Below are 14,647 nucleotides of genomic sequence, written 5' to 3'. Positions count from 1 at the left end.
AGCACGGACAATATAATATTATATCAAAGAACAAACGATAAAAGGCTTTATCAGTATTATCATGCTGACTAGTGACGGGTGACGACTTATGAAATGATGACTACATAAAAAAAAAATTTAAAAACCCTTCAAGAGTTATGGAGTATTGAAATTTGAACTTTGAAGTGATTTAATAGGTACGTAAATGTAAACATGTTCATTTGGCATGTATTCAATGTACATGTTTTAATATTTACCGTAAATATTTGCTACCTAGAGGCTAGAATGAAGATACTCTTATATCGTATCATTCCTAGTCTACCGCTTTAACAATATGTTTATTAATTTATTATTCGATGCCGATCTTGACAGATGTGAACCATGGGCATTCGTTTTTTTGGACCAATAACACTCATGAAAATCACGAGCAGAATGAAGCCTATGTACATTGCAGGACCATCGTGAAGTTTTATAATATATATACTTAAATTTTTATTTCATTATTTTATTATATTGATGATATAAGATTCTATAATAATCATGAGGTGTTTAGCTCTGAAGTTATTCCAAAGCAATGGGGTAATGTACAAATATTATTCTGTGATCTTTATATTTTTGTTTGGAGCACTGTCAAGTATTGTTTTTAATAAATACTGGAACTACACTCTGTACGTTGATGATCAAACCAGACATCTGATTGTACGCCGCCCTTTTTCTATTATTGATTTTGATGATCATGAATATTTTGATTCGAATCAAGACGCCCACGAACTAATCATCAGAGAAACAGATGTGCATGTTGTGTGTAAGTTGGAATAATGATTCATTCTTTTTTTGATGTATATTTTTAATAAATCTATATTGTATAGCTGATCAAGATAATGTGGAAGCGTTAATGTCACTGATTGCTGCCAACGAGATGAAATCAATGGGTAAAGGTGAAAAAGCGTTAAAACTTATCGAACATGGTATTGCACTTGCTCCAAAAAATCCTGATTTATTAAATGGTTATGGTGAACTTATTGAAACACTTCGAGATGACATTTTAACAGCCGATCAGATGTATTATCAGGTTTGTTAATATAAATAATCATAAACCTGTTAATTTAATCATAGTATTTTTAACAGGCACTTATATATAGTCCAAAACATAAAGAAGCATTAATCAATCGTAAAAGAACTCAAATTATTGTTGATGATTTGGATTGGCAACAGCTCAAGCGTATTGACGAAAAAAGAGATAAAATGGCTTTAATATCAGATTCTAATATGGCTCTTAGAAGAGCAAAAAAAGAAGCATATTTTCAGGTAACTAACAACAAAGAAATAATTTAAATTATAATTTTTAATTACAACATAATTCCTTTTTTATATATGATAAATAATAAAAAACCAAATATTTAAAAAATTTAAAATACAATACTACCCTATTTTTTATTTTATCTAATTACTAAAATTCTTTTTATACAATTCTCAAATAAATCTTTTTATAAAAATGCCAATTATTTTTATTTAATTTTAAATTATAAAAACATCTTTGAAAAAAACCTTTCATTATGTATAATAAATATACAGTAAAACCTCTTCTTCTATTATCCATCTGTATCTGAACCCTGATGGTGATAGATAATAGTATTAAATGGATAAAAGAAAAATAATATTTTTATATTAACATATAAGTGAACATATTTGATTATTAAATAAGATTATTTTAAAAATGGTTCATTTTTATTTATTTATATGAATCATGGGCGTTTTTTTAGATAATTTTAAATAATTATTTGCTGAGTTTGTAACAACTCACTCCTTTTTCGTAAGTGTTGAACTATTTCATACTTTTTTTCCAAGTTATTAGGCAAATGTTTTTGTTTTTCAGACATTTTTCATTACAAAAAACATACATGAGTATGGAAAAAATTAATTAAGTACTGATTGTATAGTGTATAAAATATGTGTACGTCAAGGTACATAATATATGTATTCTTAATATTCATAATAGTAAATGATGATATGTTGCAGAAAATATGATATAGCTTATCTATAAACAAAAATAAGTGCACATATACTCTTTACCCATAATACAGCTATATAATATTCTATTTACTATTTATGATTGTTATTATATTACTCTCATGAAACTATTAAAACGGTGAGTGGTGTATAACAGAAGTTGACAGATAATCAAGGTTTTTTCTGTATTTTAATCATTATCATCACACATGCTTATTTTACTTATTTTACTTATATTATATTATTATTTACTTAATTGTTTAAGTTTTATGTTTCATAATGAATGTAAAAAAATAATTGTATAGGTATGTTAGGTATTATCATTCATTAATTATTAAATAGTAAATTAATAAATACAAATGTTTGCTTCAAAGTATCAATTTATCTCTACAATATTTTTTAGAAGATACAATAGAGTTTATTGATGGTGCATGACTACACTTATTTTAAAATTAATATTATTTTAAATATTTTTTTTTTCTAATTTGATAACAAATATTTATTTACCAACATCCCAAAATATGCGTAGTAGCATATTCTTTTCTAGTAAAATGAAACCATTAATATTAATTTATTTAAATTTAAACATTTAAAAAAAATAAACAAATTTAATTTCTGATTTTTTTTTTTAGCACATTTATCATACTGTTGGCATTGAAGGAAATAGAATGTCTTTATCAGAAACTAGGTCTATTTTAGAAACTAGAATGGCCATTGGTGGTAGAAGTATTGCTGAACACAATGAGATAATAGGTCTAGAAGCAGCTCTTAAGTACATAAATGCAACATTAATCAATCGACTTGGTAATATATCTGTTGATGATATTTTGGAAATTCATAAACGAGTAATGGGATTCGTTGATCCTTTAGAAAGTGGAGTTTTTCGTCAAACACAAGTATGTATTACAGTTATAGTATTCTTTCAATAAGTTTTTTAAACATTAATTAATTTTTATTTGTGTTAATTTCCTTAGGTATTTGTTGGTGGCCATGTTCCTCCGGGACCATCTCATATTGGAACATTAATTGAAAATTTTTCTTTATGGCTCAATTCTGAATCTACTCTCAGACTGCATCCTGTAAGATTTGCAGCTCTGGCACATTACAAATTAGTACATATACATCCATTTACTGATGGTAATGGACGAACTTCACGTCTGCTGATGAATATGATTTTAATGCAAGCTGGCTATCCACCAGTTATTATACCAAAAGGAGAAAGACATAAGTAAATATAATATTTTAATATTTATAAATAAAAATTATTTCATTTTTTTCATTTTAGATATTATCGAACTTTGGAATTCGCAAATAAAGGAGACATTAGGCCATTTTTGAGGTTTATTGCTGAATGCACTGAAAGAACATTAAATCATTTTTTATTGTCTACTACAACCGAATTTTCAACTGACATTCCAGAATTAGATTATGATAATATAATTATAAATGAATCTTAATTTTGTCCTAAGTCTAAAAATGTATCAGTCACAAAATTTATTGAAAGTGAAATTGGTGTAGTATTGTAAATATATACAAAATTGTATTTATACTAAACATTTAAGTCAATTTTATATACATTTTCTGATGTATATTTTTAATCTCAATATAACTATGTATAAAGTCTTTGATGACTATGTTATTAATTAAACCTATACTCTATCCAGCAAGAGAACGCGGGCCAAACAAAATCAGTTTTTCTACGCATCCCAAAACTTCACCTTGTTATATGGAAACCGGTTTTGATAGCAGGGTAATGCAAGAGGATGCGCAGAATTGGTGTATTCTCTTGCTGGACAGAGTATAGAACGTTAAATATATTCCTCTTATTATTTAATAGTAATTATATTTTATAAGAAAATTAAATTAAATGTATAAATCTTGTTTTTATGAGTCACTACTAAGTTATAATTGTAATGGATAAACAAAAATGTATCTTATATTGACTAACATAATAATATTAGATTATTATTTACAATACAATAATCTTTCTTACATAAATATCTTAGAATTTAAAAAAAATGTTTGTATAGGTAGAGAAAAAAAAATTAATTTATCTTATATTTTAGCTATAGGTCTGAAAATTAATTGGGTATTGTTGTTAACCAAAGCAAATTAATATTATAAAATATAACCAATAAATACCTATGTACTTTATTGTATATTAAATATTTAATTAATAGATACAATTTATTCTTATTATTATATTGCCTGTGATATATTTTTTATGTTAACAGTTACCTATTATTTCTTGTTATATAATATATTCAATGTTGATTATTTTTAAGTTTTAGTTATCTTTGTTGATATGTGTAAACTATTAAATTATGTTTAATTTCCAAACAAATGATACTTTTATTTATAAAAAACATGTTTATTTTTTAATTTACATTTTTGATTATTCGTGTATAATTTTATTTTATAATACATATTATTTTGGACCAAAATGTATTTATTATTTACATTAAATATATTTGTAATAATTTAATCCTAAATTTTTATTTCAATATAATCTGAAATGTGTGGGTACGCTACTAATGGTGTACATTATAAATACATTTTTAACTCATCCCTTATGAGTGTTTTAAATACAATATGGCTAGGGGGAACTAAACTGCATTTATGTCACAGCACCTTATTGAACATAAACTACGACTACTCAATTCTTCAGCTTTGTCATTATTAATTTAAAATAAATAAAATTTACAAGACTGAATATTTATTTGATTATAATTCGATTGTAAGAATAAAGTATTAAGATAGTGATAAAAAAATATTGTTTATAAATATATAATCAATTTAAATCAATTTAAATTTTCTGATTGTTTAAAATTATAATATTAATAATATTGTACTGTAGTAAAATATATAGAACATAGAAGTCAATTTTATAATTGACTTATAGTTAATACAGTAGTACAATTAATGAAATAAATAATTTTATTAATTATTACAAGTGTAACCTTGAATATTATAATTCAGAATTTTCCAGAAAACTGTATGTCAATTTTTTAAACCAGTAATATATTTATGTCATAGTTTAACACTTTTATAACTAAAAGTTAATAGTCTTTATAAATCATTACATAAAGGCTAATACATTAGATTATTAGACTTAATCATTTAACAGACATAATAATATAGTAACTCGTGTTTCGTTACATATAATTTTCAAGTCATTGTGTTCATTATTTTTAATTTTAAAAGCAAAAGTTGGTTGTTGTTATAGACTTAAATAGTTAAGTTTATCTATAATCGTTATGCTATAAGTATTAATTTCTTTGGTCTACCTATATTTTAAACTATAAATATTTTATTAATAATTATTTGAACTTAGAATATTTTTACCAGTTTATTTAATTTAATTTTTTGGACTTAGAATATTTTTTCACACTTTAAATATATTCCATCAGCATTTATTATTTCAACTTCCACCTCAAATATATATCACTATTTTTCTGCTGAACGAGACAATAGACTTATACAAAATCGTGAAATAAATATAAATTTAAGAAATGTTAATGCATAGTTTAATAAAGAATACTCTGCAATGAATTACGATTTTATTATTGATTACAAAAATGACCGATGGTTTGATTAGGTGCAATTTCAATGTCTATTGTTTGTGAATATTGTTTAGCTCTAAAATGGAATAAAAACACTAATTATACTTGCTATTATAAATTGTTAAAATAATTTATTAGTTTATGCATAGCTGCTAAAGTATTTCATATTAGATTATTTATTAAATATTTCATAATAAGTTATAATAAATGAATATTTTCGAGTAATTTAATTGGTTTTTATTTGATATTTGTAAAATGGTATAAAAATCCCAAAACGCTATGGTAAAATTAATTTAGGGCGTGTGAAAATCGTGACTATGTACTTTCGGTTTTTGTGTGTCTGTGTACAGCATAACTTGTCTAAATAATACTTCAATTTCAAACTTCGGGGAGGTGCTTTCTGATTGCAAACTGAATATCTTTGGTGCATTATACAGGTCAAAAGTAAATATTATCCAGCAATTTTCAAAAACATCGGGAAAAACAAAAAAAAAAGTGACGGCAAAACGTTTTATACAAAACAAGTTTTTAACGAAATCGATTTTTTTATAATTCAAATCTGATCACTGTAAATACTTGAAATTTTCACCAAATGTTTAAATAAGAATTATCTATATACAGTTAAATTTTCAAAGTATTTTAACTTTTTTTATACTTTTTTTTTAACTTTTAGTTAATGTTAAAAGTTGTAATTAACTTGTTAAAACAGTCGGTAATAGTAGTGTGAATATTAAAATCCAAACTAACGTTACTGCTGCCGAACTGCACTCGAAAACGATAAAGCATTAGCGAACGATACATCGTTAGGGTTAGGAACTGGTAGACGTATCAATATTGCATACACTAAACGCCGTGCTACATTCAAAATGATAAGATGACAAAAATACTAGGTATATCTAAAATATAATATTATACCTATTTGATAATTTTTTTAGGGTTCCGTACAGTAACGGGACCCTATTAATTTGGCTCCGCTGTCCATCCTTCCGTCTGTCACCAGGCTGTATCTCATTAACCGTGAAAGTTAGACAGTTGAAATTTTCACAGGTGATGTATTTCTGTTGCCACTGTAACAACAAAATATATGTTATACATTTATAAAATATAATGTAATAATTATAATATTATACGTAAGAAATACCGGCTGCTTGTAACCAGCCTAAGTCTTGGAACAAGCAGTGGTAAATAAGGATTAAGAATCAATATGAAAAAAACGAAGATAATGAAATTATTAGAGAGGGAAGAAAGTGCGGATAATGGTGTCAATGAAGACGTACGTAGATTTTGAAAAAGTTAACGAATTCCACTTGAATTGGCACTTACTAGCCATGCCGATTGTCAGGAACGATTGGTCAAGACAGATTGGTTTAAGAATAACAAAAGCGAAAGGGCAGCATCTGCACTAAGTAAGTTTATAAAATCAAAAGTATTTTAAGATAAAATGAAAGCAAGGTTGTACATTGTGATAATAAGACCCAACTTAACTTATAGATACGAAAATTGGACAACCACATGTAATACAGAATGAAGACTAATGACATTCGAAAATAAAATATGGAGAATAATCTGCTGTTCAGTCTATGACAACAGAACAGGTGCGTAAAGAAGAAAATTTAATCGGGAACTACAGGATGAGTTGGGACTGGCCTAAGTTAGTAGCTTCGTAACTGGTCAGCGAATACAATGGGTTAGGCACGTGATGCGTAGAAATGAGGAATGACGGTTAAGGCAGTGCTGGAATGTATACCTACAGGGAAGAGGCCGCGTGGACGGCCTAAAGAAAGGTGGTTGGATAAAGTGGAAGAAGACCTCAAGAAAATTGGAGTAGGAGAGGAGAGAACAATAGTTTATAACAGGGATGAATGAAGGTAGATCGTGATGGCGGTGAAAACTCTTCAAGAATAACAAATGCCAGCAGAAGAAGAAGAAATGGATATTCTAGTACAAGATTAAGACTGGTTAGATATTATAAATCAATATTTTTAACAAACGCAATAAAATGGGTCAGGAATATATTGTTATACTGTGCAATAATGATAATTAACTATAAAAAGCTAAGTTAAAACAATACAAAATTTAACTGAATAAGTTTAATAAGTTAAAAACAAAAATAACTAACTAGTTAAGTTAAAAAAAATTAACTTTTTAATAAGTTAATGCCCATCATTGCTAAAAAGTATGTACGTATGTATGTATGTATGTATAATTTAATGAAGTATTACATTTTACTACTATGTATATTATTTTAAATATGTATCTATAAATAAATGTAAATATATTATGTATAATATATTTTTTTTGAGTTTTTTTCCGGGGTGTGTTTTTTAGTTTGGGGTTTTTTTTTCCGTGGAAATTTTTTCCGCCTCCCGTTCGTGATATCATCATTTTAAACAGTGAAATTCGAATCAACTGATATTCGTAGTTATTTATTCGGTGTAGTACTACATTCGGTGAAATGACTTTTCGTAGCTATGGTGTTATCTCGGATTAGAAGGTTTTATATATCTGTGAAATTGATAAATAGTAAAATTAAAAATATGCTCTACAGAATAGATTACGATTTACGGACTAGTGACTACTGACTACTATAATAGTATGAGTTTTTTTATATTATGTTCTATTAATATTATGGAAGTGGAAGTATTGAGACGAGAGCTTTTTTCATAGGCATGTCGATTACTGATAACGGATGTTAAAATTTATTATAAATTTAGTGCCTAAATAGTAAATACTAAATGGTAAATACTAATTACTAATTTCAGGTAGTATTTATCTGCCTATTACCTGTACATTTTTTCTATTTTTTTCCGCTATTATCCGTATTAATAAAACGTCCAAATAATAAATATGTTAATCTCAATCTTAAATTCTTTTAGTGTGTTAAATGCCTAGAATTGATCGTTAGTTGGTATTTTAAGTATCGATTGTCTTTTTATTGTTTTTAATGTCCTCGAATTCTTTATGTATTAGTACAACTTAATAATAATCGTCATGTTTAAGACTTTTTTGTTTACCGTTCACTATTAAACATAACATAACATCGATTTACATAACTTAACTCAAAATGATGAAGATTCCTGTTATGGTGGGCGTTTTATCGTTGATCACCTTGTTGAAGGTAAGTATTTTACTTGATGATTTTAGACATTAAAGTTCACATACCGTAACAATAACTTTCATTAATTTTCAACTACCTAGTATTAATTACTGTAAAAATATATTTTTTATTATCAGAGCTCTTAACCTGATTTATGTGTTGGCACATTCACCACTTTATTATTACAACTAATTGTTATTAAAAGCCAATAGTAACCATTTATAAACAACAATTTTCCCTTCATAAATCTCAAAATACCCGGTTTAGCACATATATAGGGGTAGCTATTGCGATAAGAATCTTCTTCGTAATATACTCTTTCGTTTAATAAAACAATCAAGAAGATCTGATAAATAGTTCCAGAGTTTACACTGTACAAATATTTTCATTTCACATTCTAGTTAGAATGATATACATTACAGTCAAGCTATATAACATTTATTATTTTAAATACAATAAAATAGGTGAGAAAATAATTGAAAAATGTTTATAAACCATGTTTTTTTTCAACATTTTATTAGCCAACTAATTTTTCAGGCTGAATCATATGAAGACGCCCGTTGCAAATGTGTTTGTACTATAGTGAATGGTACAGAAATGTATAATAAATTATTTATAGCTAATGTTCTTCCTAGCAAGTAAGTTAAATTAATGTTCATCATAAATTGTTAATTTATGAAATTAACAATAATTATCCAATTGTCTTTTCAGTGATTGTAACGGAGTAAGTTTACCTATTATTGGTGAAGTGAATAATACAAAAAAAGAATTATGTCCGCGATGCACTTGTACTTATGAGAGTAGAAACACTACAACTATGAAAGTAACGAGTTTGTGTAACTTATGTTAAATATGTTATTAATGGTTACACATATTTTTAGGTGGTTGTATTGATTGTGCTGTGCGTGGTATCGTGTTTGGTGATGTACATGTTTTTCCTACTATGCCTGGAGCCTATGATAAGAAGACGCAAGCTTGTTGGCGCATACGTTGAGCACACCAACGAAGAGGTATGTTCTTTATTGGAGGCGACCATGTCCGATAGCGGTAGTTTTGTAAGTCCAACCCCATTCTCTCCCAATTTTTCTTACAAAATATGTAATAACAACAGTTATTTCCTAACGTTCCGTGATATGCAAAAGTATTTCGACATGACCATGTCAAAATAAATTGGAAAAATTACAAAAATACATCAAAAGATATGGTTTATTCAGTAAATATTGTTGTAGTTGGACATACTTGAGTTTTGTATTGTTGTGCTTAATTTGTTTTTTTTTTTTTGTCATTAGAATGATACACCAATTTTTTTACCATTATTAGCAGAATGCCTTGCTTTTCAAATAATAAATCAATATTATAAAATGTTTTTAACTTAATCATCGTGATCAGTTTGCTTGATGTTGTTATCAATGTTCACTTTTGGATAAAATGGATGTGTCCATTGCACTATGTGGGCCACTTATTACCTGCTTTAAAAATATTAACAACAAATTATTGAATATTGTGATTCAAAATAATTATCAATTTTTATTTTTAGTAGTATAAATAATTCAATTGCATGTGTGTTTGTATCAATTTTTTAATATAAATAATTAAATACATATTTTTATAATTTTTTTATATTTTATAATAATATTTATAATTAAACAGTGTATTAACAAATACTTTTTTTACTAATTACTTTGAAATATAGGATGATGTTCCACCTGCTGTTTCGTTAAACACAAGGGGAGGAAGTGATCCAATGGTTTCTGTAGCTAATAGCAGTAATGTTCTTAACAGATTTGGACATCAACAAGACAAATGGAAGAAACAGGTGAAAGAACAAAGAAAAAATATCTATGATCGTCATACTATTCTCAATTAAATGTTTAATTTTAATACATTTTTTAATTTGTTATTATTGTTATTTTTACACAATTAGTTAATATTTAAAGACAATTAATTTAACTCTTTCTTTAAGTTTTTCATCATAAATATTAAATGCTGCTGGTATTTTTTTTACATATATAATCAGTTTCGTGATGATCTATTTATATATTATCATTAATTTGATCATCAAAGAAAAAATAGGGTTTTTTTAAAAAAAAACCATTTTAATTTTAATTATTTGTGTATTATGTATTGTATTTATTATATTTTAACAGCCGTTACCTTACATTAAATTAAGCATATTCGTACGGCTTACATGTAAACTCCCATTGTGTGGCCATTGCCATCAATGTCTTAAACATATTATATTAATTACTATTTATACTAGGGGTTTCCAAACTTTTTTATTCAAGGGCCACAAAAAATATCATCTCTTAGCGGGCCAAAAGTTTATACACATACAATTTTTAATTTTTAAATGTTAGATATATCATCTTGTATATTTATTATCCTATGAGGGCCGCGGGCCGGTTAAAATTTGTTCGAGGGCCGTAGTTTGGAGATCCCTGATTTATACAATAAAAATAATAAATCCTATAGTGAAAAATATTTTAATGTTTATTAAATTACATTTTTGATTCTGAGCATTGAGCCATTGAATATATTGAATATTGATTTTACAGTGACATGTTTTTTATTTTTATGTTATCACCCTTTGTGGTCAATAAAAAAGTTTTGATTTTCAACTTTGAGGATGGTTTATGTTAACAAATTGAAACAAAAAATAGAAAGTGGGTAACGTTCTGCTGTGCAGTAGGTATTATATTCATTATTCAATGCTATTTTGTCAAAGGACAGTATTAAGCAGTTCATGTTATAAATACATAATAGCAATTGTTATTTTTCATCCTATTTTGAATTCAAATGTTTATAAAGAAAAATTGTGCATACATATTTAATATTTTAGAGTATTTTATTTTAGTATGAAGAATAAGGAACTCTAATTTTGGTAATTCACCGATTTAATCCAGGCCTGTTTCTAGTCTTCACATACACATGTTTTCAGTATTCAATGAATACACATTAAATTTTTCATATTAAAAACCAAGAACTGTAGTATGTATGAACAGTTGGCAATTAACAAACCGCAAAATGCAGAAAACTAGACGGTCAAAATATTTCAAATAGATTGTATAATTTATTTATTTTAATGATTTGTCAAAAAACTATTTTTGTGTGTCCCTCATTTATTTATTATTTTAATTTTCCAGACTCCAATAGAAATTACTTAACACCTGCTACATACAATAAAAATTAAAAAAATAATTATTTTAAAATATATTTCCATGAAATTTTTTATTAGCAAAAAAAAAATTAATCCCTACATAAATGTAATAATTATTTAAGAGTATTAAGAATAATGATAAGACAAAATTGTATGTTATATAAGACTTCAATATATTATTCATATCCTTGCACCAGCTTGGCAACTTCCCATCTCGGTTTCAATGCAAGATTTTGTACTTCTACGGAATCTTTGGTAATAATACCAATTTGATATTTATCGTGACTCCTTGCATCTCTGTAAAATATATTATAATACTTAATCAATATTTGTTAAAAAATAAAAAAAATAAAACAAAAGGTTAGGTAAACCTTAGAAACACCACTTAGAAAGAGTTAAAAATCATTCAAATACCTGTAATACAACACTTCCATGCACTTTTTAAGCAGATCGACAGCTTCATCTTTAGTTAGTTTAGAATTGAATTTTTCACGCTTCTCATCAATAGCTTTTCGCATTAATGGTAATGCAAGGTATGCACCATAGCCACTGGCAATTTGATCATCTACAAATGCAGTTCCCAATTTATCGATTTCACCCAAAAAGGGAACATCATTTTGGACTCCAGCCACTAAGAATGTAGACCAGAGAGGCTTCATCTTTGTCCTGCGGTTGTATAAGACACGAGATAACCATGTGTGCAAAGCTTTTGGTTTCATTGATATTCCGTCATTCAGACTCTTTTCAGTCCTCACTTTTTCTTCAACAACATCTCGTATAAATTGGTAATCAGAATATTCACCAGCTGCAGCTACAATAATATTTTGATTCACCTGTTGATACAATATAATCATATTATTTAAATAATCAATTGAATTATAAAACAAATCTTTTAGCTAATAATGATTAAGAGGACATCGTACTCATAAGTGTTATTTCCACTTTACACCCATACGACAGCAAATTTTCATTCATCAGTTTCAATAGTGTGTAATTAGTTTTGATATTAGAGTTAATCAACCTATTATAAGATTTAAAGGTAAAATTATTATCTAGGGCCCATGTAGTCTTGTATTGATATTATTATTTTTAAGTAAGTTATGATCATTTGAAAAAGTAGTTTCAAAAAGGTCATAACTTACTTAAAAATAATATCAATAAAAGCCTAAATGGGATCCTAGATAATAATTTCACCTTAAAATTTTATAATAGGTCAATTCACTCCAATATCAAAACTAACAACGTACTTTTGAGACTGACATGGGGATGCACCGAGTCAGCACAATCTCTTATTGGACAGAGTATAAGAATACAAAAATTATCATACCGTCAATATTCTGGGATTATTCTGGAAACAGGCCATTGAACCATATGATGTAAGTGTATCTGCAGCCAAAGCTACACCAGATTCAAACACAACTCCAAGAACAGAAGTAGTAGTAGTGATTGGTGTCCAACCATGCTGCACAACATCATGAGCTAGAAATCAAAAATTATTTGATAAATATTATAAATAATATAATACCTACTTAATGAGATAGGACTATATACATAATATCTAATGATTTATTTATATACAGTGATCTCTCAGTAACTTTGCAAATATCATACCAGAAAATAGATTAATGGAATACTGACTTTTTACCTTTTTAAATTTATTTTAAAATTGCAAGTCTCTCAACTAGATATAAAGTTGTTACATTTTTATTTACTGGAACATTTGTTTTATTATAACTACTTATATTACAAACACACTGAGTACAAAAAGTAAAAATATCTAATCAAACCATTGGTATATAATTAATTTTATTAATGTACAATTAGGTACTTATTATTTATTCATTATTACAAACATTATGAGAGACAAATCACTAAATATGTCAGTCGTCTGATTACCAAGTGACTGTACTCATTAAAGTAATGTCAAATGAGCTGTCTGGAAAAAGGAATTTCAGCACAGTGGATAACTGTAGGGGATATTTAACAATTAGTATTAACTTCAAAGCAGCACAGAATTTTACATAGCCTCTACTTATATAAATTAGATACAGAAAGGGATCTGTCAAACAAACTTATTAGATAATTTTTAAATGAAATAAAATCTGCAAATAGTGAAGAAACATTGAAGATGGGTTGGTACATTACTCAACATATTGGGCTATTTTATATCATATAATTAATGTAATTAATGACCGGATTAATGACACAAGTTAACTAAATAAATATGCTATAGTCACTATATCTAAATAGTTAATTACAAACATCAGTAGGTAATCATATTTATTGAATGTTTTTTAAAATCACATATTGGTAGCACTAAACGGTGCAACATAATATTTAACGTCCATTTATGTTTTTAAAAAAAATTCCAACACCAAGTTTCTTACATAGTTCAATATCTTCAGGTAATTTTGAAGGTATTTGCACTTTAAGTCGATCATATCAAAAAAAAAAAAAAAAATTGCTATTTAGGAAAATACATTGTGATTTAAACAAACCTGTACGTCCAGTATCGGGGACACTCTTAAAGTTTCCAGGAATCCAGTTTTGACTTACAAACTCCATAGCAAAAATTTAAATTTAAAATACTAAACTTTGAGTTTACTGTTTAATGTTTATTGTGATTTGTGATTTGTAAGCTCAATGTATTGTTAATCAAAAAACAAAATATTTAATCGTCATTACGATAATTTCAAACATAACCTTAAAAAAACTCGTATCACTGCTGTGGTTATCAAGGATTATTTATTATCTTTATCTTTAATCGTGATAATAATTAATAAGTGATACACAATTTAAATTTTAAATTTTAATATATAAAAAAAAGTGGCTTCTTATTCA

The 14,647-nt window shown here is 26.7% G+C and overlaps 3 protein-coding genes across 4 annotated transcripts; 2 read left to right on the top strand and 1 right to left on the bottom strand.

Annotated features, from left to right (window-relative positions):
• Positions 1-39: 39 nt before the first annotated feature.
• Positions 40-3,825, top strand: LOC114132115 (protein adenylyltransferase Fic). The gene is made up of 7 exons (XM_027997508.2): positions 40-176; positions 352-784; positions 849-1,051; positions 1,108-1,287; positions 2,622-2,885; positions 2,964-3,217; positions 3,275-3,825. Exons 2-7 carry the CDS (start codon positions 520-522, stop codon positions 3,444-3,446), a joined length of 1,338 nt encoding a protein of 445 aa, XP_027853309.1. The 5' UTR covers positions 40-176; positions 352-519; the 3' UTR covers positions 3,447-3,825.
• Positions 3,826-8,089: 4,264 nt separating this feature from the next.
• LOC114132121 (uncharacterized protein CG1161) lies at positions 8,090-11,203 on the top strand. 2 transcript variants are annotated; one of them, XM_050202271.1, is made up of 5 exons: positions 8,090-8,670; positions 9,187-9,287; positions 9,361-9,472; positions 9,531-9,704; positions 10,343-11,203. In XM_050202271.1, the coding sequence occupies exons 1-5, from the start codon at positions 8,617-8,619 to the stop codon at positions 10,514-10,516; spliced, it is 615 nt and encodes a 204-aa protein (XP_050058228.1). In that variant the 5' UTR covers positions 8,090-8,616; the 3' UTR covers positions 10,517-11,203. The 2 variants fall into 2 exon arrangements, with proteins under 2 accessions (XP_050058228.1, XP_050058229.1); XM_050202272.1 differs by having other exon boundaries at positions 8,094-8,670; positions 9,531-9,659.
• Positions 11,204-11,858: 655 nt separating this feature from the next.
• Positions 11,859-14,474, bottom strand: LOC114132120 (proteasome subunit beta type-4). The gene is made up of 4 exons (XM_050202270.1): positions 14,305-14,474; positions 13,134-13,285; positions 12,221-12,639; positions 11,859-12,103 (listed from the first exon to the last, which is right to left on the bottom strand). The coding sequence occupies exons 1-4, from the start codon at positions 14,369-14,371 to the stop codon at positions 11,983-11,985; spliced, it is 759 nt and encodes a 252-aa protein (XP_050058227.1). The 5' UTR covers positions 14,372-14,474; the 3' UTR covers positions 11,859-11,982.
• Between the last annotated feature and the right edge of the window lie 173 nt (positions 14,475-14,647).

Source organism: Aphis gossypii, chromosome 2 (assembly GCF_020184175.1).
Source record: "Aphis gossypii isolate Hap1 chromosome 2, ASM2018417v2, whole genome shotgun sequence".
Taxonomy (NCBI): Eukaryota; Metazoa; Arthropoda; class Insecta; order Hemiptera; family Aphididae; genus Aphis; species Aphis gossypii.
This window is presented reverse-complemented; position numbering and strand designations above follow the sequence as displayed.

Excerpts from the sequence above, each read along its gene's own strand:
- LOC114132115 (XM_027997508.2), top strand. The coding sequence starts at position 520 with ATGAGGTGTTTAGCTCTGAAGTTATTCCAAAGCAATGGGGTAATGTAC. Across the intron at positions 1,288-2,621 it reads AAAAAGAAGCATATTTTCAG|CACATTTATCATACTGTTGG; the intron begins GTAACTAACAAC and ends TTTTTTTTTTAG. Across the intron at positions 2,886-2,963 it reads GAGTTTTTCGTCAAACACAA|GTATTTGTTGGTGGCCATGT; the intron begins GTATGTATTACA and ends TAATTTCCTTAG.
- LOC114132120 (XM_050202270.1), bottom strand. The coding sequence starts at position 14,371 with ATGGAGTTTGTAAGTCAAAACTGGATTCCTGGAAACTTTAAGAGTGTC. Across the intron at positions 12,640-13,133 it reads ATAATCCCAGAATATTGACG|GTGAATCAAAATATTATTGT; the intron begins GTATGATAATTT and ends TTGTATCAACAG. Across the intron at positions 12,104-12,220 it reads ATGGAAGTGTTGTATTACAG|AGATGCAAGGAGTCACGATA; the intron begins GTATTTGAATGA and ends TATATTTTACAG.
- LOC114132121 (XM_050202271.1), top strand. The coding sequence starts at position 8,617 with ATGATGAAGATTCCTGTTATGGTGGGCGTTTTATCGTTGATCACCTTG. Across the intron at positions 8,671-9,186 it reads CGTTGATCACCTTGTTGAAG|GCTGAATCATATGAAGACGC; the intron begins GTAAGTATTTTA and ends CTAATTTTTCAG. Across the intron at positions 9,705-10,342 it reads TGTCCGATAGCGGTAGTTTT|GATGATGTTCCACCTGCTGT; the intron begins GTAAGTCCAACC and ends TTTGAAATATAG.